A 24,657-nucleotide genomic window follows, 5' to 3' on the forward strand; every position below is an offset into this window, starting at 1 on the left:
GGTAGAATTAGAGTGTGGTTGAGATCCACAATTTCCTGCTTTGGATGATTCCCAATTGTGGAGCAGGGAAGATGCAGAGACAGCTTGTTTATCCACTCTTTGGCTGAGGAATGGAGTGCAGTAAAGGAAAACCGAAAGGGAGAAACTATTTTTCTTTTAAATGGCTGAAAATAAGCATCTAGTGGCTAATAACACTGGAGGTGCAGTGCTTAATATTTCATTTCTGTATAATTTCCAGTGTAAAGTGATAGGATAAAGTGAAAAATGGATAAAACCCAAAAGAAACACGAGGCTTATTCAAATATTTGTTTAAGATCAATTCAGGATCTTACCTGATCCCATATAGAAATAAAATATGACATATAAAGTCAATATATGATTATAAATTGGATAGCACAGTGATGGGGTGCTGCTATGGTGAAGCATTGGAAATTCTTGTGCCGCTTCTGGAGCAGATTGTCACACTGGGCATTTTAGGTCAGGAGAAGTCTGAAAATTCCACAGCAGCCCTGGTAGCCTGACATTTAGAGTATTGCAGATCTAAGTTTGAATCTCAGCTTTGATCAACTTTCACATGGGCACTTCCCCAGTTCATTTAAAGGGAGTGAGAATTGCTAAAGGATGCGGACAACTTAAAGAGCTGGGATCTCGATTTCCATGGATACATTTGTAAACTGTGTTGTTTCTGATCAGCAATGGGGGAGAGTCTCATTCTTAGGTTTTACCTTGAGTCCTCATTGCTTCAAACTTATATATTAGCCTTTTATGTGTGACGGTGAAAGGACAAGGATTAAGAGACGAAAAGCCAAGGATTTAAGATGGATTTACTGCTTTATGGAAAGACGCAACTGCACAATGCTAATCAGTTACTAAGAAGTGTGCAGTTTGTGGACCTGTTCGGTTTGGCAGTGAAAATGTGCAAACAGAATGAGGAATACATTCTGATATTGTGTGTTTACTTGGATGTGCCAATATCCATTGCAAATGGCCTTCCCCAGGTGTTATCGGTTAATGCCATTGGAATAGAGGAAACATTTATTCAAGCGTAGAACAGGTTTGAAAAGAGTATTAAATATGTGCACACAGTGATATCAGGTGATGTTAGCAACAAACAAAATGATTGCTTCTGCCATTGTTACCATGGCTATGAATTCAATTAGTTTAAGGTTCCAGTTCATTGACCACTGCACAGTTCAATTCAATGCAATTGTCTTCAGTCACAACATGCAGTGCTACATGACTGGTGCAATATAATAGTATATGTGGTTCAGTATACGTAATTGAAAGGTATTCAGTGATGGGTGAGTCTTACATAGCAGCTCACACAGCAGCATAGCAGGTCTGGAGCCTAGTTCTGGAGCATGGCTCTGCCATATACTACATAACTGCCATTTAGAGCAATGTTGGTGTTTGTTTTTGACTGCATTGCTACAGCTTGATTTTATATTATGGACAAATAGAAATTGTCACGGTGGAAGCAAATTCAATGGTAACTTTCAAAATATAATTGGACATTGGACAAATATTTGGAGGGGAAGTGATTGCAGTACAATGGGGTAGGCAAAAGGGAAGGGGAATAGCTCTTTCAAAGAAGTGGCACAGACATAATAGATTGAATGACTTCCTTCCGTGCTATAGGATTCTGTAAGTAGATTTAGGTTTGCCTCTCGTGTGTTGCCTGGGCCATGTGGGATGTTGTTCCTGTGCTAACCTGCCTTTGGCAATGAGCTAAGAGGGTGAACCGGATTTAAGGGAAACTTTCCTTCTTTAGCCCCAGCAAGTACATAAGATCATTTTGTGCCTGATGAAGGGTACACACCTGAAGCATCATAATCTATCTTTTCTGATGTTAGCTGGCCTGCTGAGTATTCCCAGCGTAATGTGCAGTTTAAGCACACAGACTACATAAAGATTTAAAGCCTTTATTCCACCGACATCAAAACTGTATAAGCTGTCAAGGGAAAGCATAACCCCAAGAAACAACTATTTACAGAGAATATTCACTGCTGATGCTCCAGATCTCTGTTCTAGTCGGGACCTTGGCTCCTTAGCGTAGCATTCACCAGGCGTGTTCAGCTTGGTCTGTGGTCCAGCTGCAGTCCTGTAACACACTCTCTTTGTGAGGCTTCTCAGACTGAGGGGTGCTGCCAGTCAGTCTCACTAGGTCCCAGTTCATCTTTCTGGAACTTCTGCCACCCTCAGGCACTTCAAGCTGCTCTAGGTTCCTGCCTCACTGCCACTCACGAGTCCTAGCTTTTTGTTTGGCTGCTTTCTCCCTTGCATCACAGCATCTGGCTGCACCCTGCGGCTTGTCAAAGACACGTCCCACAGGAGCCGACCAGTTTCCCGGCTCAGTGCTCTCCCCCACCATTGCCACCTGCTGCCAGAGGCCCCATTGCACAAGCATTTTCTGCTTTCGTTTCAGATTTCTACTGACGGCAATTTTTCCTTTTTTTGTGCTGGGCTGTTTTCCACAATGATGCATATTGATTGGATGGCGCATTGCTCCTTCCACCACTTTCAGGTTGTAGTTTGGGGGAAACCCAGAGTTTGCCTTTATCTACATTCAGGAGGACCCCCTACAGGGAGATTTAGATGGCAGTGTACTAGCTCTGTGTGTATGGTTGTTTTATGGATTTGATATAGTGCTTACTGCCAGTCGGGCTGGGTATTTCTGGTATCATCAGAAAGTCTGAAGACTTGTTCCCTTGTCACCACATCCAATGCAGCATTTTGCCAAGATTTTGAGGCGGGAAAGTTGGCTTCTATTCCTGAAACTATTGAAGATTGAGGGGTGATCAGACTGAAATCTTCAAAATGTTTAAAGAATTCGATAGGGGAGATACAGAGAAATTATTTCCTCTGAGACATGATCTTAAAATTAGAGTTTGGCCATTTAGGGGGGAAATTAGGAAAGGGGAGTAGAAATCTGGAATCCCCTTCCCTCAAAGGCTATGGATGCTAGGAAAATTGGAGCCTTCAAGACTGCTGTCAATCTATCTTTATCAGTTAAAGGTACAAAGGGATGTGGAGCTAGGCTAAATGGAGTTGATCTAATTAAATGGCAGAACAGACTTGAGGGGCTGAATGGCCTACTCCTATTTATACATTCCTAAAGTTGTTAAGTGCAGATTTTCTCTTCCTATATGGGTATAATTCTTTGAACCATTGTTAAGAATGTGCTTTACTCCATGAGAATTTACACAAATCTTGGGTAGTATCTCTAAGCCTCATGTCTTCCAAATACTGTATTTTCAATATTACCTGTTATTCTTCCAATTTTATTTGGCCCAGTGATATAATTTCCGGCAAATCCCGAAACGTGAGCTCCAAGACTGTATCCTATCAGATGAACCTTTCCTTTTGGAAACCCAAAGAATTCCTGAGAATGTAAAAGGTTCACACTTTTATTAGAAGGATTTTGGCAATCTTTATCTAATGGGAAACTTCTACAGGTATAAAGTTAAAGGCCCTGCCTTGCCACCAATAACCAAAAAAGTAAGGACACAGAACATGTGACTGGCCGATTGTGTGTTGACTCAAATAAAATGACTGCTCTGGACCAAAGACATGAAATGTTCGAATGGTAAATCAAAACTAAAATCACTGAAACAGACGATCTGCTAATTTATCTCATTGCTATTTGCGGGAGCTTACTGTGTGTCAATTGGTTGCTGCATTTTCCTACATTGCAACAATGACTACACTTCAAAAGTACATTGGCTGTTACGTACTCTGTGATGTCCCGAGGTTATGAAAGGTGCTCTATAAATGTGACTCTTTCTTTGTTGGGAGTTTGTGTCCAAGGAATTAATCTTTGAAATGTGTATGAAATTATACTAAAGCAGTTCACTTTGAAACTGAAATCTTTTATTCAATAGTGTTTGTGTTTTATTACAATTCACGCTTAGGTGCAGTATACAAAAAATAGTCTTGTGGTCAGCAAAGTAGCAGTACTGAGGATTCTTCCCCACTGTAGTAATTCTAATAGATCAGTGGATAAAATTCCCAAATCTACAGACACCAGAGAATGTGAAAGTGCTGGAATAATGCAGTGTGCACTTTGCTATCTCTCTAAAATGAAATTCAGCTGTAGTTCAAGGACAGTCTAACAACTTGTCTTCATTCTCGCAATAATCAGTTCCATGGGGAGATTTTTCACCATGAAATTTATATCATGTATTTGACCCAAATTCCAATTGATTTTTGAAAAGCTTCACCCAAATATAAATCAGATAGCAATGAATCCAGTTCCAGCAACATGTACAACTCAATTTTGAGCAGCTCACAGCCACCTGCCAAAAATGATACATTTGGATCCTGCAGCAACCTGATGAGAGGCCATTTTATTCAGCTCATGCCAAAAACCCATATCCTTTACTTACTCAAACAGATGGTGGATAACCTCTCTGAGTCACATTTGACCCTGAGCTGAGCTGAGCTTCAACCCCATTTCTGAAACATCACCTAATCTCTACAAATCACCTAACCTATCTCTTACACCCCCTACTAACTTCACAGTAACTGTTATCCACAATTTTATCTCCACAATCAACAATTCTTTGCTGACACCCTGAGCTCTATCCTACAATAACTCCTGTAAGAACATAAGAAATACGAGCAGTAGTGGGCCATTCGGCCCCTCGAGCCTGCTCCGCCATTCAATAAGATTATGACTGATCTGATCATGGCTTTAACTCCACTTTCCTGCCTGCCCCAACAACTCCCAAGTTGTTCAGAACTCTGCTGTGCACATCCTGTCCTATCTTAAGTCCCATCCACGATCGTTGGGTTCGTTGAGCTGTGATTTCTCCCTATCCCAATCGTCCTCTTTTACAAAACTTATTCAGCTCTCTGTCTGAGGCAATATCCTTCATTCCTTCAGTTCTGTTCTCTTGTGCATCCCTCCTTCTCTACTGCACTTGTGCATCCCTCCTTCTCTACTGCACTTGTGCATCCCTCCTTCTCTACTGCACTTGTGCATCCCTCTTTCTCTACTGCACCATCAGTGACCGAGTCTTCTGCCATCTCAACTTTAATCTTTCGAATGACCTCCTTTAATCCCTTTACTTTGACCTCTTTGCTCTCTATCTTTAAACGCCGCTTCAAGACATTTTTTTGGCCAAACCTATAATCACCTCCTAATTCTCCAATTTCTCAGTATCTGTTTCTCCTTTGTGGCTGGTTTCAGGTCATTGCTACCATAAAATTGTCATTTAATTTGCCAATTGGTTGATTGTGTTCGAGAACACATAATGAAAAATGTTTTCTGCTGGAATCAAAGTTTTTCACTTGATGATAAAGGGTAGGAATTCTGTACAGTAGAAAAGAATAGGCATGATTTGGGTAGATTGGAATTATTCCTGGATGAGATACTTCTTTTTCGAAGTTGGCTATTGTTCCAGGATGTACCAGAAGGTGGCATAGCCATCTACCCCAGATTGGTATAACAAAATCCCTCTAATTTCCCCAAAAGCAGAACAATTTAACAAAGTGTTGATAATGTCATTGTAATGTTCATAAAGTTTTTTTTATCCCAACTCTGGACAATTGACAAATTTAAATATGGAAACATAGTTGTTTCTGAATATATTTGTCCAAGATATTTGTGAATAGTTTAAACTAAAGACAAATTGCAAAGTTTAAGGGATAGAAATTAATCTTGCATGGAGATGCAAAAGAGGTGCTATTGGATTGGCCACCCATTCTATGCAGATTTTCATTCTCATTGCTGTCAATGAAATTAAATAATAGGCTCTGTGTTTAATGAGCAAATTCCTGGCACCTGCAGATTTTTGCTTTTGAATATTAACATGAATTGGCTTCAGGAATTATGGAATACAATAAGCATTCTTCAATTCATTTTTCTTAAGTTACAAAAAGTTGAATCCTGAGGTGTCATAATGTTTAAAAACCTGTTTATAGCTGCTCTCAGCTTTGTAAAATGAACCATACTTGGTCCCTATTGAAATGTCTGTGATGCCCAAACTCTCTACAGCTTTAAATTTCCTTCAGCTGTGATTTATAATGATTATGTTATCCTACAGTGAAAACTTGTGTACTATTTCCAGGAGCCATTTTGGAGAATGTAGTCAAAGACCATTCCAAACTACATGATGCAGGATATTGAGTTATTTTCTAGTGCAGAAGGTGGCATTTGCCACTGGAATTTAAGTTGGGACACTTAAGCAACTGTGACATAGATGAGTGAACAGCTTACTCTTCGTGCTGTTGATTCAGTGATACTGTGCCACAATATTGGAACACTAAGACATGACAGGGTGGACTAGTGGGACATGGCCTTACACCTCACAAGGCTTATCACCGCTGATTCTTAGTTTCAACCTGATTAATGTGTGAAGGGTTCCACTTTCTAAGTTGGTAGCAATCTCTGATAGTGTAAGAAACTGGTACAAGGTGACAGAATTGGAAGCTGGGCAGGTTGTCTTCCTATGCCCTCTGACCCACAGTTGGTGAGTCACTCAGGAATATCTAAGCAAAAATAACCAACAAAAAGGAATTATATATTCCCTTAAAAATGTTAAAATCAGCATACCAGCAGCCGCACAACCTTAAAGCAAGTTATGAAAAGAAATGCAGTGGCGCTTGCAAGATATCTATCCCCTGCAAACCTTATTTTAATGGTTTGGGTGACACTTATTAACCTCCACATCCCCAGATGTTTTGTTATGATTGATTTGGTATTTTCTCATTACATGCTTCCTGAGCTTCCTTATCTTGACGAGAGAAGTCTGACTCCAGAGAAGCAAGTTTTCTCTACAGACTACTGAGAAACTAGTTTTGATTTCTAGAGTAAGTATTTTGGTGTTTGAGGGAGTATTTATGGATTCCCACTCCCAACATTTTGAAAGGTTTTTCTTCCACTCTTCAGCTGCATTTGAATGTTTTCCCAGTTTAAACCAGGCTCACCATCTGATCCTTTACAGTGGAAGCACCAACTCGCACTGGGAAAACACCCCTGAACACAGGCTGATGTGGTCAATGGCTGTATTTTGGTTCGCGATGGTCAGTTCAATGATTTTATTATGGCTCTTGGCCTTACTGTATAAGTTTGTCCACAATTTGCTTCATAATAGGAGAGGCCTGCACCAGAATGTGGTGTAATTGCCCTCACTGTACAATATCACCAGCAGTAGTCCTGATGTCAGTAGCACTGTTGTCAGGTAAATGAGGCACCTCTACTCCTGGCTATGGTGCAGTGAACCATCTTTAAGAGACACAATCTCCTTGCTCTGTCAGTAGCGCTGTCCACCCTGGGCAGCTGAACACTCTTCATGCCGACAAATTGTGGTTTTATGGCCGAGGGGTTTAGGACAAGAACCTGCAGTTGTTCATCTGTTGCTACCGTTGCTTTGGATTGCATCGAGAGTGATGGGGCAAATTCTCCAGCATTACCATGCAAGGCAAACAGACCTAATTACGTTTGATTAGAACTGTTTGGAGTTGAATATACAAGAAAGGCCACGCTGAAATCTCTGATGGTCATTCAGTATAAATTCCAGGCAGTGAAAGTTCACTCCAGCCATTTTCCTTGATGTGACAGTAGGTTGCTACAGTAGTGTTATTTCCAATGAGTTAAGTATGTCCCGCTGTTCACTGATCTCTAACTTGAGCTTTACAATTGCCTTTCCTTTCCAGAGCAGCTGAGAAAACAATGCTACTTTAATTTAAAACTAGCATGAAATGAATTGTAACTCCCCCATAGGCAGATGCCAGTCATGATTAGAAGCAGGGTGCACATTGTGTGTAAGTGGAAGGCAGGTATACAACATCGATGGGAAGAGGAGAGAAGAGGACATGGAAATCAGCCTCAAGAAAGGAAATTCAGAAACAGAGGCAAAGCAGGACGTGAAAAAAGTTTTTAAAAAATTTTTGATTGGAAATTACAAACTGACAAATAAAATGAAAAAAGGCTTGCATCTTTCACAACCTCAAGACATCCCAAAAGTGCTTTATAGCCAATTAAGTACTTTTGAAGTCTAGTCACTTGTGAAATGTAGAAATTACAAGAAGAGGAGTGATCAGGGTAAAAAAGAGTAAAGGATGGGTGGAGAGGACAAAACAGAATGGAGAAAAGCTGAAGCCTAAAGTCACAGAAGGAAAATAAGGCAGGAATTAAAGTAATAAAATAAAGCACAGGGTGAGGTTAAAAAGGAAATGAAAGAAAGGGTTATATATTAAGAGAAGAATAAAAGGAAAATATTGCTGGGAACAAAATGGCAATAAAGGCACCAAAGAGAAGAAAAATAATAAAAAGATTAAAAGAAAGATAGTAAAATTATTTTAAAGGCACTTCAAATGGACAGGAAAGGTAAGAAAGAGGAAAAGAATAGTTGAGAAAAGCAAGGCAGAGGAACAATTGGAAACCATTAAAAATTATAATTTCTCTTTGAGTGTAATTTTCCAGTTCTCTTATCTCGGTGTGACTTATCAATTCGTTCCTCTCTGCATTACAGTGAATACATTTCTCCATAATTCGTTTTGACTGGAGATTTGAGTTCCACTAGAAACTCCTTGGCCTGTACATTCATTGACATTGGAAAGTCAATTCTTTCCTTAGTCATTTATTGATTGTTGAAGAACCCTGCTGATTTCAGCTATGGGCAGGGTGATGGCACTTTGAATCAGCAGGGAGCATCAAATCGAAAAGCTCCACAATAACTGGTAATTGGATTCATTAACCTGACTAAGGATGATTGTATTTCATTGTGTGTCCTTTTTTCTCCAGCCTGTAAAAATCTAAGTGGCTCTGGGATTTTGTGGCTGCTGTTTGCTTGCCTTTAATTGGATAGTATTTATTGTATTGAATTTGTTCTGTTTTACACAATTGGCTTCTCCAACCACTCAGTGAGAATCTGATGTATTACCCTGAGCACAGAGTGAAGAATATCGCATCAAAAATAAACAACAACCATGGTAAAAACTATTAGAAGACCTTAATTTCATAGATTTACCTCCAGCCAGTCCAAAAAATCTGCAATCTCATGACCAACTATTCGTGTGTTCTTTACTGCTATTGGATAATGTTGATGTGCTAGTGTCAGCCAATCAACCACGATCACGTTAATGTCTTTTAGTCTGACTTTCAGTGCCCCTGCCATCTTCCAGATCCAATTTTCGTACATTCCATCAAGCTGAAAAGATGAAGAGTGTAAGGAAAAATCCATAACTTCCTTCACCAAATATGGTGTTAATTATGCCACAAGGGCCATTTTCCAAAACATTAACTTATCTTTTCTCTTTGTAGATGCTACATATTACGTTACATTATATAGAGTTGATAGGAACTCTAAAGTAACAGGCCATTCAGCCCAACTTGTATATGCTGGTGTTTATTGTCCCCCAACCCTACTCCATCTCAAGCTATCCGCCATGTCCTTCTGTTCCCTTCATGTATTTCGCATGTGCATATCTTCAACATGTTCTTTCAATTAAGATGCCAATGTTCATTTATGGAATGTGAGCAGCAAACTACATTAATCAGGCTTTGAAAATGGTGAAATACGATCGTAAATGTGTTTATTAGACGAGCTAATATGACACAAATGGTAAGCTGTGTATTTTTCTTACGCAAAGTTAACATATTTACTTTTCAAAGCCAAATTGATGCCCATATTTATTATTTTCATCTTGAATGCAAACCAACTTTATATTGAAATGATACATTAAAGTTATTTGGTTATCAGAACATAAAGCTGTGGCCATTTTCAGTGTGATGTAAGGGTTTGAGATGTTTTGTGCATTCGAGGACTTGCTCTTTCTGACTGAGGCTATCAACTTAATACAGATTTGTGCTGAATTCTGTTTATCCCCCCTTGTGCTTTCACCTCATACCTAGGCTACTCCTAACCAAGCTCATTTCATCCAGAACTCTTAGAGCCCATGGAGAAGATTATTACTAATGTAACAATAAACTTTCTTCTGTAACCACAAAGGAAAGAAGCAGGAGTACCGTCCATCCGTGAATAATCGTCACCATAGGGTGAGATGTGTTGAAGCCGCAGTTCTCCAATGTCACAGGCTGGTGAGGGGTAAAACAGCAGACCTCCCTGTTGGACATGTATCCCTTGAACACGCAAAACTTGATGGATGCTGAATGTACTGTTCTTCTGCCAACAGTGGTTTCATCTGTTATGTATAAAATGACATCAGAGTCATTATAGATTCATCTCAAATATTAACAATAAGGATGGTCTTAAACTTCAGCAATGTACCTTCAAAAATGAGAGGTAGCATTCTTTAGCTTGTGTTTAAAATTTGATTTTTGTTTGGAATAAGGGCCTGTGACTAGACAGTTGAATGTGAAGCTATTTTGAACATATTAATGACAATCTTGAATGACACTAATTTCCTCCTCCTCCAGGTACCTAAAAACATGTTGATGACCATGAACTTCCATTGGATTGGTCCATGCTTATTCTTGGCAAAGTGTTTTGCCATTGCCTTCTGCAGTATGGCTGACCAGGAAACTCTCCCACTCTTAACACCTGCCATCAGGTGCATTGGAAGGATTTACAGGCTGATAATCAACCCGTTTGGTCAGGTTATGAACGCCCCTTTCATGGCCATCAAGTCCTGGAGTGGGACTTGAACACAGAACTTCAGGGCCCATTGGGACACTACCACTGTTCCACTAGACCTCCCCTCGACACTAATTTAGCTCCCTGGAAATGGTGTGACCCCTCTAATTCTCCTAAACATTGTGAGAAGAAAAATACATGTGAGGGTTTTTTTTTAAAAAGTGTGTTCACAAAAATTTTTAAAAAGACACTGAGTTTAAAAAGTGGTTAAAATGCTAGCGAGCTAAGTTTTTGAAATTATTTCTCCAAATACTGTAATTATTAAGAAATTCATCAGTCTGGCTCAATTATTTCTACTGATACCCAGGCCAGAATCTTCCCAGCACCGTGGATGCAGCTTTGAAGGCAAAGGGTAAATCCAGAAATGAAAGGGTTGGATTGCCTCCTCGATGTGTACCTGCCTTCTCACAGTGGGAACTGCAACTCACCTGGCAGTGGCAGACAGCCAGTTAAGGGAGCTGATGAGGTAAGGCGGAATCATTATTATTTTTTATTCTTTCATAGGACATGAGCTGGCAAGGCCAGCATTTATTTCCCGTCCCTTACTGCCCTTGAACCGCTGAAGTCCATGTGGTGCAGGTACACCCACAGCGCTGTTAGGGAGGGAGTTCCAGGATTTTGATCCAGCGACAATGAAGGAACGGTGATATATTTCCAAGTCAGGATAATAGGTGAGTTGGAGGGGAACTTTCTGGTGGCGGTGTTCCCATGCATCTGCTGCTCCAATCATTCTAGGTGGTAAAGGTTGCAAGTTTGCAAGGTTGTGTTGAAGGAGCCTTGGTGAGCTGCCAAAGTGCACCTTGTATATAGTACACACTACTGCCAGTGTGCATCGGTATTGGAGGGAGTGAATGTTTAAGGTGGTGGGTGGGGTGCCAATCAAACGGGCTGCTTTGTCCTGGATCGTGTCAAGCTTCTTAAGTGTTGTTGGAGTCACACTCCACACAGAAAAATGAAGAGTATTTTGTGCTTTGTAGATGGTGGACAAGTTTTGGGGAGTTGGGAAGTGAGTTACTCTCCTCAGCATTCCCAGCATCTGAGCTGCTTTTGTAGTCACAGTACTTATATGGCTGGTCCAGTTCAGTTTCTGGTCAATGGTAACCTCCAGGGCAGCAATGGTAATGCTGTTGAATATCAAGAGGAGATGGTTGAATTCTCTCTTATTGGAGATGGTCATTGCCTGGCACTTGTGTGGCACAAATGTTATTTGCCAATTATCAGCCCAAGCCTGGATATTGTCCAGGTCTTGCTGCATGGGGATATGGGCAGCATCTGGGGAGTCGTGAATGGCAGTGAACACTGTGCAATTGTTGAACATCCCGCTTCGGACCTTATGATGGAGGGAAGGTCATTGATGAAACATCTGAAGATGGTTGAACCTAGGATACTACCCTGAGGAACTTCTGCAGCGATGTAAGGGACCTGAGGGTCTCTATGAATACATAGGGTATGGCTGAGGTGCTAAATGAGCACTTTGCATCTGTCATTAACAAGGAAGAAGATGCTGTCAAAGTTGTAGTGAAAGGGGAAGTAGTTAAGACACTGGATGGGCTTACAATGATGAAGAGGAACCATTAGAAAGGCTGGCTAAACTTAAAGTTGATAAGTCACCAGGACTGGATGAGATGCATACTGAGGGAAGTTTTCAGTAGAAATTGCAGAGGCACTTTGCTATAATCTTCCAATCCTCCTTACGTATGGAGGTTGTGCCAGAGGACTGGAGAATTGTAAATGTGAAACCCTTGTTTGCAAAAGGATAAGCCCGGCAACTGCAGGCCAGAAAATTTAAGCTCAGTGGTGGGGAAACTTTCAGGAATGATAATTCAGAACAAAATTAACTGTCACTTGGACAAATATAGATTAATTAGGGAAAGCCAGCATGGATTTCCTAAGATAAATTGTGTTTAACTAACTTGATGTGAGTTTTTTGATGAGGTAACCGAAAAGGTTGGTGATGATGTGATGTATATGGACTTCCAAAAGTCATTTGTTAAAGTGCCACATAACAGATTTGTCTGCAAATAAGCTAAAGCCCATGGAATAAAGGAGGGGAAGGTGGTGGTGAGCTGCCTTCTTGAAACATTGCAGTCCATGTGGTGTGGTGTAGTGCTGTTAGGAAGGAAATTCCAGGATTTTGACCCAGTGACGGTGAAGGGACGTTGATATATTTCCAAGTCAGGATGGTGAGTGACTTGGAGGTGAACTTCCAGGTGGTGGTGTTCCCATCTCTCTGCTGTCCTTGTCCTTCTAGGTAGTAGTGGTCATGAGTTTGAAAGGTGTTGTCTAAGGAGTCTTGGTGAATTCCTGCAGTGTACCTTGTGGATGGTACACACCTCTGCTACTGTGCATCAGTGGTGGAGGGAGTGAATGTTTGTGGATGTCGTGCCAATCAAGCAGGCTGCTTTGTCCTGGGCAGTGTCAAGCTTCTTTAGTGTTGTGGGAGCTGCACTCATCTTCGCAAGTAGGAGGTATTCCATCACACTCCTGACTTGTGCCTTGCAGGTTGTGGACAGGCTTTGGGGAGTCAGGAGGTGAGTTACTCATCGCAGGATTCTTAACCTCTGACTTGCTCTTGTAGCCACAGTATTTATATGGCTAGCCCAGTTCAGTTTCTGGTCAATGGTAATCCTTAGGATATTGATAGTGGAGGATTCAGTGATGGTAATGCCATCACCGAATACAGTGCAGTTCCCCAGGGGTCATTACTAGGACTGTTTGAGTTTGGAAATGCAATAGTACTACATGCCCTAAATGGCTTGCTGTAGTCATGTGACCTCTGCCATTAAGGAAGATCTGTAAGCTGCCATCTTACAATCAGTTCAATAAAGACCTCTAAGTGAAAAGACACTGAGAAAGTATTTGAACACAAAACATGGTGTCAGGAATTGGAATTGGAAATAGGGTTTTGAAATCTTGGAGATTCTGCAGAGAAGACACAGCTCAGAAAGGCACACAGAAATGTTCAAATCTGTCAAAAGCTACTGAAAAAGGACAAGGAAAAGCAGACACAAACCAGAGGCTGCAAGTAAAATACTGGGTAAGTTAAATGGTAGTAAACTTTCCACTCACAGCTCCAGTTGAAATGAAAGGCAATATATGGCAGAACTGGCAGTTTTTCCACTTGCAATGGCAAAACTACGAGCTATCAACAAAGTTAATTAACAAGCCAGAACCAATACGAGTAGCCACGCTTCTAACACTGCTGGGAAGGGACTGCTACAAATTGTATACCACCCTAAGTCTAACTGATGAACAAAGAAAACAGATGGCAGAGATTTTAAAAGCCTTGAATGAATGCTTTGAACCCCAAATGAACATAACTTATGAATGCTATGTATTCAACACTAAAGCTCAAGGGGAAAAAGAACCCTTTGGACCGTATGTGACTGCAGTAACACAGATGGCAAAATCATGTGAATTAAAAGATGATCTGATTTAAGATAAAATTCTCTCAGGCATATAGGACTCCTCAGTTAGAGAAAGTCTACAGAAAGAAGAGAAACGTAACCTCTTGAAAGCAATAGATGTGTGTAGAAATGTGGAGCTTGTAAAACATCAGCTAGAGGATATGTATGGCAGAGCAGACCAGGAGATACATTATGCTGAGAGACATCCCAGGCCGAAAGAGCAAAGAAATTGCAGACAAAGGGCAGAATACAAATACTGCTGAGGACATCATACAAAGGAGAAGAAAGATTGCATAGTGTAGGGAAAGCAGTGTTTCAACTGCAAGAAGCAGAATCATTTCACACACAATTGTTTGCCGAGAAAAAAGCAAAATAAGCTGATACAGATGGCCACTGGAGAGATATCAGCAGAAGAGTCTGATGAAGAGCTATACATGATACAACAGGCTGGTTTTGTTAAGTCTATAAGAGGTAAATGGTTTGCGACTGTTACAATGATGACCACAGAAGGAGAATATCAAGTGATCAAGAAGTGTCAGACACACTGGTGCGTCATGCAACATAATGACCTTCACGGACCTGTGCAAAGTGGCACAACATGGCGATCCAAAAGTGAAACCCTTTAATGTAGGGTTGAGGCCATATGATGGCAAATTAGTCTGAGAGCCCAATGCAATGTACGGAGTAAATAGAGAGACATCTTTCCCATTGGCAGAAAGGTCTACAACGAAAAGGGCACTGACTTCTGGTGATTGGCAAAAGAGCCAACAATGACAAGGGGAGAAGCTTTTTTACGCAACAAGTGCAATGTACTGCCTAACAGTTAATAGAGGCAGATTCTATCACGGTTTTAAAAGGGAATTGGATAATTATCTGAAGACAAAATAAAGCACGGCTACAGGAAAAAGGCAGGAAAATGGGACTAACTGAGATGTTCTTGCAGAGATCTAGACAGACATGATGGGCTGAATGGCTTCCTTCTGTTCTGTTAGCATTCTCTAACTCTATGATCCAGATATCCAGCATACTGGTCATGTCCAGATGGTACAAAGGGATCAATTTCATAGCATCTGCTTGTGCAGCAGTTCTGACACAGCAGCTCACAGAAAGCATTGGGCTTCTGCCCAAATTCCGATACCAACTAATTTCTAAACCAACACTCTGACATTCGTTGGAAGCAAATTCTGCTGGTTTACCTTTACTGCTAAATAAGTAAGACCGCTGTGTATGCATACATAGGCAAAGGCAAATAATTTTCAGAGACACTTAGATGATGGCAATTAGAGAAATACAACCAAAGGGGCTGCAAACTAATAGAAAGCAGCTGTTACCTTTTGCCTACAAGTAAATTGTTAACACACCATGTCCTTGACCCAGATGTCAAACAGTCCAGGACACTGTATCCATCAAAATGACCTTGGACATTGTCCACTCAAAAACCCAACTGTAGCACCTAAAACTTCAAACACATTGTACTTTTTAAATTTATGTTTCTATACCTCATGACAAGATCAGTGTTTGTGAGTGTCATGTCAATTGTACACTGGTTGCACTGATGTGTAATACTTTTAGATAAAATTATGCTAATATTATCAAACAAGATGGAATGTTTTTTTTGGTGCAATGTAAATGTAATCTTCCACTAAAGCTGAAGGTCTTTGATTCTATCATCGTGTAAGATAATGCTCACACTGATGGGTTTATAGCGTAAGTTTGGTTTGCAGGTGCTGGAAGTGTTTTCCACATTTCCACCAACCTAAACTCAATTCAAGCAACTCAAATACCTGTGTATTTTTTTATTTATTCTTTCATGGGATATGGGCATCACTAGCAAGGCCAACATTTATTGTCCATCCCTAATTGCCCTTAAATAGCTCGCTAGGCTATTTCAGAGGGAAGTTAAGAGTCAACCACATTACCGTGGGTCAGGCCAGATCAGATGAAGATGGCAGATTTCCTTTCCTAAAGGACATTAATGAAGGTTTTTTTTACAACAGTTGATAGTTTCATGGTCAACATTACTGAGACTAGCTTTCAATTCCAGATTTTATTAACTGAATTCAAATTTCACCAGTTGCCGTGGTGGGATTTGAACCTGTCTCCCCAGAGCATTAGTCTGGGCCTCTGGATTACTAGTCCGGTAACAAAGTCTTAAAGTAAAATTTTAGTGATGGATCACTGAATGTTGTAATCACAGCTGTGAAGCCAGTAATTGTCCACATGAGAATAGAAAAGAAATCAAGAATAAAGATTGTGTTGACGTGGGACTGTATCTGATATACCAGCTAACCGAATGCTATTATTGTAATGCTATTATTTTCTTGCTGGCAAGCGATAACTGATAGAGCCATTATATTCCATAACATTTAGTATGTGGCACTAGCATAGCAATGCTAATCTACCTTTACTACAATGTACAATGTTTGTGGGATTCAGTAATATCTTTATATTGCCAATGCAAGTACTTGATTGGCTGTAAACCACTTTGGGACATCCTGAGGTCATGAAAGGTTGTATATAAAAGCAAAGCGTTCTTTTTTGGGTGGAGCTGGCATCCTATGGCTATGCTATGATATGGACAAGCTAGACTGGGCATCTTAGGAAACGAAGCAACTTCAAGGATGACATTAAAAGCTGGCCAACCCTAGATGATATGCAGGGAATGGCGAAACAGGAGGAGTTGGGGCTGAGTCGAAGTTTGTGCTAAAATGCTCAGCTTGTGCAAAATTTCCAATAAGTGGATCATTAACTCGGGCAGGGAAAGTAATAGCACAACATCAAAGGGTATGTATGGTATGTCCTGCCTAGAATGCAGCAGGGATTTGCTGAACCCATGGACTGAAAAGGAGAAGTCTGAAGCCAGGCTCTTCCCATCAACCATCCACAGGACAGCAAGCTGTGTGTGACCGCCACTCATTCCGGGGACAGGACAAAGACACTCATGCTGGAGGGTCATAGTTCTCATGTAGAGCAGGGCTATACAGAATGACTCAAGGAGTGAGGGTCAGAAAGAAAAAGTGCTATTGACACCCAAAAGTCAAACTGATGTGTCAAGGTTCAGCGTAGTCATTGGCAAAGCTTTCAGATCCAGTAAGCCTGCTCGGAAATGGATGGTACACGTATCAATAAAGAACACCAGCAAGACCTGAAGGAGGTCTCCATTATCAGAGTAAATTTGCAGAATCATTAATGGATAGTTATATGCACTGCAGTCTGCCATGGAACATGGGACAGCACAGCTGGTCAGTGAGGAATATCTCTTATAAATGCAAAAACTGCTGGCATAGGGTTAAACTGCGTTAGGAAGCAGTCATGGCTGACTGCCTGTCTCCTCTGGAATGATATGAGTATCAACAAGAGTGGCAGCTGGAAGGACTTTGTCTTAGTGCTGGCGTGCACACAGTATCCCAGCTACAGACAGATGGCACCCAAGTGGGTATTACAGTGGATCATTTCAAGCCTCTGCATAAATGACAGCGGGTATATATTCCCTCCTGCTGGTGCTTAATGCCAAAGACAATATCAGAGACCGAGATATCTGTGAAATCTATGTGATAGACAGTAAACTGATTGATGGCAGACAGTTGACTGTTATTACAAATATGAAGTTTGCAAGATTGTTATCTTTTGGGACTGTGTCTTTAATTTAGGGTAAGATGGAAGAATGAAGGGTGTCATGTGACCTGCTCTGAATTCTGCCGATACAATGTCAGGGTATGTTGGTTGTTAAACATTTTAGCAGGACCCAGTTTGTTTTACTGGGAAGAATGTGCAAGATATTTACACCTGTAAATAATGACCCATGCAGCCATGCTGACAATGGATAGGCTGTTAGTCTCCAAGTCCCTGGGAGGTGTTTGGAATGTGAAGTTTTGTAAATGGTTATATTTTAAACCGTCTCTTTAATTCCAAGATAGAATGGAATTGGGGATCTAGACAGGGTAGCTACTTAGCATTCCTGCCTGGATAAAAGGCCCTTGTGATTCATGTTGCTTTGGAGATTGGCTTTGAGAGGGGACGGGTCCATAGGAAACTGTTGTTGGATTGTTTCAGTCGATCACTGGAAGTTTGAATTCCTTTTGAAAAGTTATCGGTCTCTACAGGGATTGTAACACTGTGGCCTGGTAATAAAAAATGGTAATAAATCTTGAGGTCACTTTAACTGCCACAAGTACTACTGTGCTACTATCAGTTTGCTTCAAGCAGACCGCACACATTAACAATTCCCTCTCAGCTCAGCTGCAGCTGCCTGAGATGCTGATTCTTGGTGAAATTCAGGGAGATGTGGCTGGTTGGTTGTCACTGCTTGGGACATGCTGAATCCTTTCTGTCTTCCTCTACAATCTCTGACTTGTGACCTTCCAACCCCTCATCTAAATAACCCTGTATAAGATACCATACGTGGCACCCATGCTGGCAGTCAGGTATAACAATGACTACATGGGGAACCAGCATATGCAGTTAATATCCTGGAGCCCACCACCAAATATAAAAGCTTTACACTGACACTGATTTAATCGGATTGTGAAAGGTGATTGTTCATGGATGGCAGAATCACAGACCCATGAAAGATTAAACTTGTACTTGATATCCTCTCAGTAATTATTTCCCAAACTTAATCTTGACTGAGGGACATCATCATTCATCCGTATGATGGCACATACACACACATCATAACAAAACCCTTCCGCACAATCAAATACTCACTACTGTGCTTTCCAAAAACAATAAAAAATGCATGTGATTCCAATGAAGTAATCTCAGTTCAGGATTTAGATGATATTAAATGTCTCACACTGTTTACAAATGGTTTAATGAGATTATTCCTCCTAATCTTTATTTATTTCCTCTCTAAATACTTAAATGCTGCAATCTTCAGAAATAGTCTTTACAGACAAATGCTAGCAGTATCACCATGTAACCTTATAATTAATTTATTCTTGGCTCTTTGCAATGTCTTGCACAATTTAAACCAGACAAATAAAACTGATACAAATATTCTTACTGCTATTTTTTAACATTGCACAATAAAATAATGTGCCACTACATGTGATGTAAATTGGAGTTCTTGTCTTTACTTGGTACAAATAGTTCCAATGTGTAGATATGCAACTTTTCCTGCAGACTGGTCAATTATCCATTGCCTGGCCTTCCCTATCTCTGTAATCTCCTCCAGTCCTCCAAAGTTTTGACCAATTTGCATTCTGCGAACTCTGGTCTCTTGTGCATCCCTTACTTCCTTCAACCCACCATTAGCGACTGTGCCTTCAGCTGTCTGGGTACAAGCTCTGGAATTCCCTCCCCATAACTCAATATCTCTGGAATTGCCTCCCCACATCTCTACCTCCCTTACCTTTCTCTCCTCTTTCACGATGCTCCTTCACTGTCACTGGGTCAAAATTCTGGAATTCCCTAACAGCACTGTGGGTGTACCCACACCACATGGATTGTAGCAGTTTAAGAAGGTTGCTCACCACCACCTGCTCAAGGGCAATTAGGGGTGGGCAATAAATGCTGGCCTAGCCAAATGCACCCACACCCCATGAATAAATAATAGATAAAACCCGACCTCTTTGTCTAAAGATTTTGTCACCTCTCCTAATATCTTCTTCAGTGGCTCTGTGTCAAGATTTTTTTATATCATGCTCCTGTGTAGTCCCTTGGGATGCTTCACTTCTTTGGTGCGCGCTATAAATGTGAGCTGTTGTTAATTTTATTTATACAAGGAACTTATTATCTCCGATGCTCAGCAGTCCTGTTCTAAGCCACTCAGGTACACCACAGGGTGACAGCTGGATGAAAATTCAACTCACCGCTGGCTGATTTAGGCCTGAAAATTTGGCAGCTGGCAGTTGAAAGCCATGGAAATGGATTGGGGTCATCTCGGTCATGCTTTTGACACCTAAAGACCCACTCAGCGTAATGATCAGATAGGCCTGTAAATAAACGAGCAGGCAGCCTGCCTGAAAAAGAGTGTCACAATGCTTAATTATGCAAACCAGGGCCTTGTGCCAGCTGCCAGATTACAACTGCAAAGTTTCGGTGTAAGTGGGCGCTGCACAATCCGTTTGTTTTTACCCAGCAGCAAAGGGGACAAGGCCTCAAAAGGTCAAGTGAAAAGTTACTTTTTGCTGAACCAATAGGAACTGGAGTGTCCCCGGCTCCAGGGGAACTCTGTGGACTGCAGCTGTCCTGGGTCCCCTCCACTCCCTCACTTACCATTGAACTGACCTCCCTGGACTGTCCATTTAAATGCTGGTGAGTTGCACCAAGGTATCCGTTTGGCACCCGCAGTTCATCAGCACCAATTAAATAAACCCCAAACCCAAATTTGGATCAGGCCGCATGGGCGAATGGAACAGCCGCGCCACAAACTTTTGTGCCCATTGTGGGTGGAACTCAACTCTCTTCCTCCCCCCACCCCAACCCATTAAGTCTCACAACCCAGAAGACTGCAAGGCCCAGTCATGTACTTTGGTCCCCACAACATCAACTTGCTTTGGCGCTGAGATTTTAATGGCAAGAAACAGCCAAAGGTGCATCAGCAAAATGTAATGTGAGAAAAATTGACACTGAAATAGAGGAGACAATTATGAGGGGTGACTAAAAGCTCAGTCAAAGTATGTGTTAAGAAGGGTCTTAACAAAAGAGAGAGAGGTGGGGAGGCAGAAAGCTTTAGGAGGGAATTTCAAAATGTAGGGCCTGGATAGCTGAAGGTCTGGGTTGCCAATAGTGGGGTGAAGGGATACACATGCCCAGAGCTGGAAGAATGAAGAGTTCTCAGAGAACTGCAGAGCCATGTTGTCTGGAGGTGATTTATTTCTTTGTGGCTACTTTAATTGCTTATTTGATTAATGTTTCAATCGTGCGAGTTTAGTGCTGACTTTAAAAGGATAAAGAAACTACCCTTTTTGGGACCAACTTTATGAGGCAGGAGGAGAGCTAGAACAGGAGATGAACATTGGCTAAAATAGGCTCCCCTGCCTCTGAGAATTCAGAAGAATAATCAGGGAGTGATATATGCTGGACTGGTTCAGAAGAGCAGCAAAGTTGAAAGAAGTTCCACAGGCAAAGACAGAGTCTGATTGGGAGGAAAATAGTGAAGTAGGAAACAATATTGGGTAGAGATGGAAACAAGCAGGTAAGTGAAGGGGTAATGGGGCATGATTGAGAATGTTATGTCTCAACAGAGGATGGACAAGCAGAGGTAGACTGAGGAGTAGTTCTTAAAAAGAGGGTTAGACTGAAGAGACAAACACAAGATGCTAGTTACAAGTCAATGAGATGCTTGCAGCTAGTTACAGACAGATTGTACTCAGGGAGCTGAAGGGGGGCTCTTGGAAGGACACATGCACTGTTAGAGAGAGGCTCATAGCAAGATAATTAACTTCACAATGCATGGACAGATGATATATGACAGGGTCCAAAGGTTTGCCAGAATAAAAACTGCTGAAGCAATTCATGAACCTGAAGGTCTTATTTTCTGAGAGTTTATTTTTCCATAAATCACTGTGTCCTATCACGCCTCTTGCTCCTGTTACCGTACAGTTGTTCAGTTCCAAGAATTCATTTCTTTGAAAAATTAATGAGCATAAAATTTATTTTTCTGGAACTTTAACTCACAAAACTTCCACACGTCCTGTGTGGTCACGTGGCAATCGGCAGGAGGTCTTTTGGTGCAGCCGTAGCATTCCTAACTCTGGGCCAGAAGTGCCAGGTTCAAGTCCCAGGCCAGGACTTATTGGCCAGGGAAGGAACTTTCATGACCCAGTTCAACAGGTTGATCACTTTGGGAACCCTTCCAGCACCTCCACACTATTCTCCAAAAGGGCAGAAAAAAGTGTGTGCGGAGTTGTGCTCAAAAGCAAATGGCAATTGGTGAGTTCACTGTTTAGCAGGTTGGCTGCCTGTGCATTGTGGAGTGGGAAGAAATCACCAGGGAACAATTTTAGTGGAAGAGATGGGATTTGGAGACTGAGGATTTGCCAGAGAGGCTGCAGTGATGGATTAATGGAAGTATGGATGGAGGTGATGCAGAGGAAACAGGTCACCGCTAACAAGAGTGAGGGAGGGACTGAGAGGTAGAAAAGGAGAGAGAAGAGAGGTGTTTGATATGCAGAGTAGAATGTTGGAGTCCATTAGCAAGTATGATGTTTAAGATGCTGTTGTCAGTGGATGTGGTATCAAATGGTACGTTGTCCCAATTCTAGGAGTCAAACAGTCCCTTCACCAGTGATTATTATTTGGGGTTTTGAAAATATAATCTTACTAAGTGTACTACCTAGCTTGCCATAGTCATGTGACTCTGCCATGAGACAAGCTGACATTAGGCTGCCATTTCTACCTAGCTTAATGAAGCCTTTCACAGAGACAGACACCACTGAAGTTCTGCAGCCCTTACACATGAAATATGGTGCCAGGAAGTGATGGAAAAATAGATTTCATACAGTTTTCCAAACATTGTGATGAGTGACAATGGTCCTCAGTTCACAAGTGAAGGATTCAGCCGATTCACAAAGGATTGGGAAATTCAGCACCACACATCGTCTCCGCACCATCTCCAGTCGAATGGAAAGGCTGAGGCGGCAGTAAAAATCGCCAAAGGACTCGTTAAGAAGTTAAGCAAATCTAGTACAAGACAATCCTCGAGTGTAGAAACACACCAATAAAGGCATAGGATGTAGCCCCGTCCAGAGACTGATGTCACGCCACATGCAAACAACTCATCCAGTAGCAAAAAAGCTACTGAAGCCAGAAGTCATAACAGGCAGTGAAAAGATCAAGGAGAAATGACAGCCAAATTCCAGCTTGACAAGACTGCCAAACCCTTACTAGAGCTGAGCACTGGAGAGTCAGTCAGGGTACAAACCTTCAATGCTCTCAACAGGAGTCAGCCCCACGTGGAAACTTGCCACTTCTGTAGAGACATTGTTACCTGGATCGCACATAGTGGAAGTGAATGACCAAATATACCGGCGCAACTGCGGGCATATCCAAACAACTAGTGTAGCTGTTCCTTCACAGCAATCGAATGGTTAGAGAGGAAGGATCTCACTAGCTGTACTGAGTACAGCACTACCATCAATCCCAAAGGCCCACGAGTCCCCATCAACCGCAATGGAGCAACAATAGTCACCATGGCAACAAGGCAACAGGAACGACACTCTCCAGACAAGGGACATCATCCAGAAGAACAGCCAATGTCAACGTGCACAGATTCCATTAAGGGACCTGCACAGTTTAAGGACTATGTGTGCAATGCATGTTGTGAGAAATGGCTGGGTTTTTAAAACATTTTTATGTGCGTGTGTGTGGGTTGTATGTGTGTGCGTGTGTGTGCGTGTGTGTGGGTTGTATGTGTGTGCGTGTGTGTGGGTTGTATGTGTGTGCGTGTGTGTGGGTTGTATGTGTGTGCGTGTGTGTGCGTGTGTGTGGGTTGTATGTGTGTGCGTGTGTGTGCGTGCATGACTTAATTAAGCTGGGCAGAAATTAATAGGTTGTCTGGGGGTTGATAATATGAAAAGAAAAGAGGTGTTGGGTTTGAGGTACTAGATGGAGCATTTGCATTTTTAGATAAGTGCAGATTTTATTTGTATATCAAAGGGGAGTCAGAAGTAAAAAGAAACATGTTTGCATCTTGCATGAATTCCATAGGTAAATAGAATGGGGGTGGCAGTATTATTTTACATTGACTTGAAAGCAAAGACAAGATGGAAACTTGAAAGATCTTATATTTGGAAGGATTTGAGTTTCAAAGAGGTGTGAAAACAATGGAACCTGAGATGAAAGAAAAAAAAGTATTTTAGAGTTACTGTGGTCTGTAGCTGTTTGAGCGGTAGCTGTTGAACTGGAGCTATGAGATGTAACAGCTGGAACTATTGCTGTAGCTGTGGCTGATAGAGGATGCAGTTTGAATTAACTATCCATTTGAGCCAGAAGAGTCTTGGGCTGCAAAAAACTGGTTTATTCTGAAGTTTGGATTTTCACAGCAGAGTGGAAGAGAGTTACAGGTCATGTGGTATGCCTTTACTGAAGCTACAGCAGTTTGTCTTGTGTAATATTACTGGGCATTAAAAAGTTAGACATCTATGAGGGAGTGTTGCCAGGAAGGTATTCACTTGTGGGTTTGACCAAGTCTTTTTTGGGGGAATGTTTTGTAAGACTAAGTTTAACTGTGTACCTGTCATCCTGTGTGCTTAAATTTTCTTTTATTCTTGTTAATAAAACTTTTACTTTTAATTTTTAAAATTCCAAAAGTGTTACTGGACTTCTTACTGCTGAGATCAGTATGTCCCCATCCCATTTTCAGATTACAAAAAAAGGTATGGCCCATAAGCCAAGTTTCCTTCTGGGATTTGGTTTGCGCAGCAATGAACATTGTCTATGATCATAACAATGTGCAGTGACTGTCTAGTAGAACAAACAGTTCTTAATTCTTGAGAACAGTGGGTGTATGGTGGGTAACTTGGGCACTCACAGTCACACAGGATCGTGCGTGCATAGGTGTTTTTGTTCACTAGGAAAAGGGGAATGTTTGTACCTTTTATTCAATATGAAAAAGGGGATGTTTGGGATTTAGAAAATGCAATCTTTATTAAGTGTACTACCTAGCTTGCTATAGTCATGTGACTCTGCCACGAGACATGCTG

General features: G+C 41.4%; 1 protein-coding gene across 1 annotated transcript in view; it reads right to left on the bottom strand.

The window, feature by feature from the left end:
* Nucleotides 1–24,657, bottom strand: part of lipca (lipase, hepatic a) — a 79,465-nt gene that overhangs the window by 18,422 nt on the left and 36,386 nt on the right. The window contains exons 2-4 of the mRNA XM_078530311.1: nucleotides 9,974–10,149; nucleotides 8,976–9,155; nucleotides 3,265–3,382 (exon numbers count right to left, since the gene is read on the bottom strand). Of these exons, the coding sequence (XP_078386437.1) occupies nucleotides 3,265–3,382; nucleotides 8,976–9,155; nucleotides 9,974–10,149 (474 nt within the window). The remainder of the gene's footprint in view (nucleotides 1–3,264; nucleotides 3,383–8,975; nucleotides 9,156–9,973; nucleotides 10,150–24,657) is intronic.

This window comes from Cetorhinus maximus, chromosome 26 (assembly GCF_964194155.1).
Source record: "Cetorhinus maximus chromosome 26, sCetMax3.hap1.1, whole genome shotgun sequence".
NCBI classification, from domain to species: domain Eukaryota; kingdom Metazoa; phylum Chordata; class Chondrichthyes; order Lamniformes; family Cetorhinidae; genus Cetorhinus; species Cetorhinus maximus.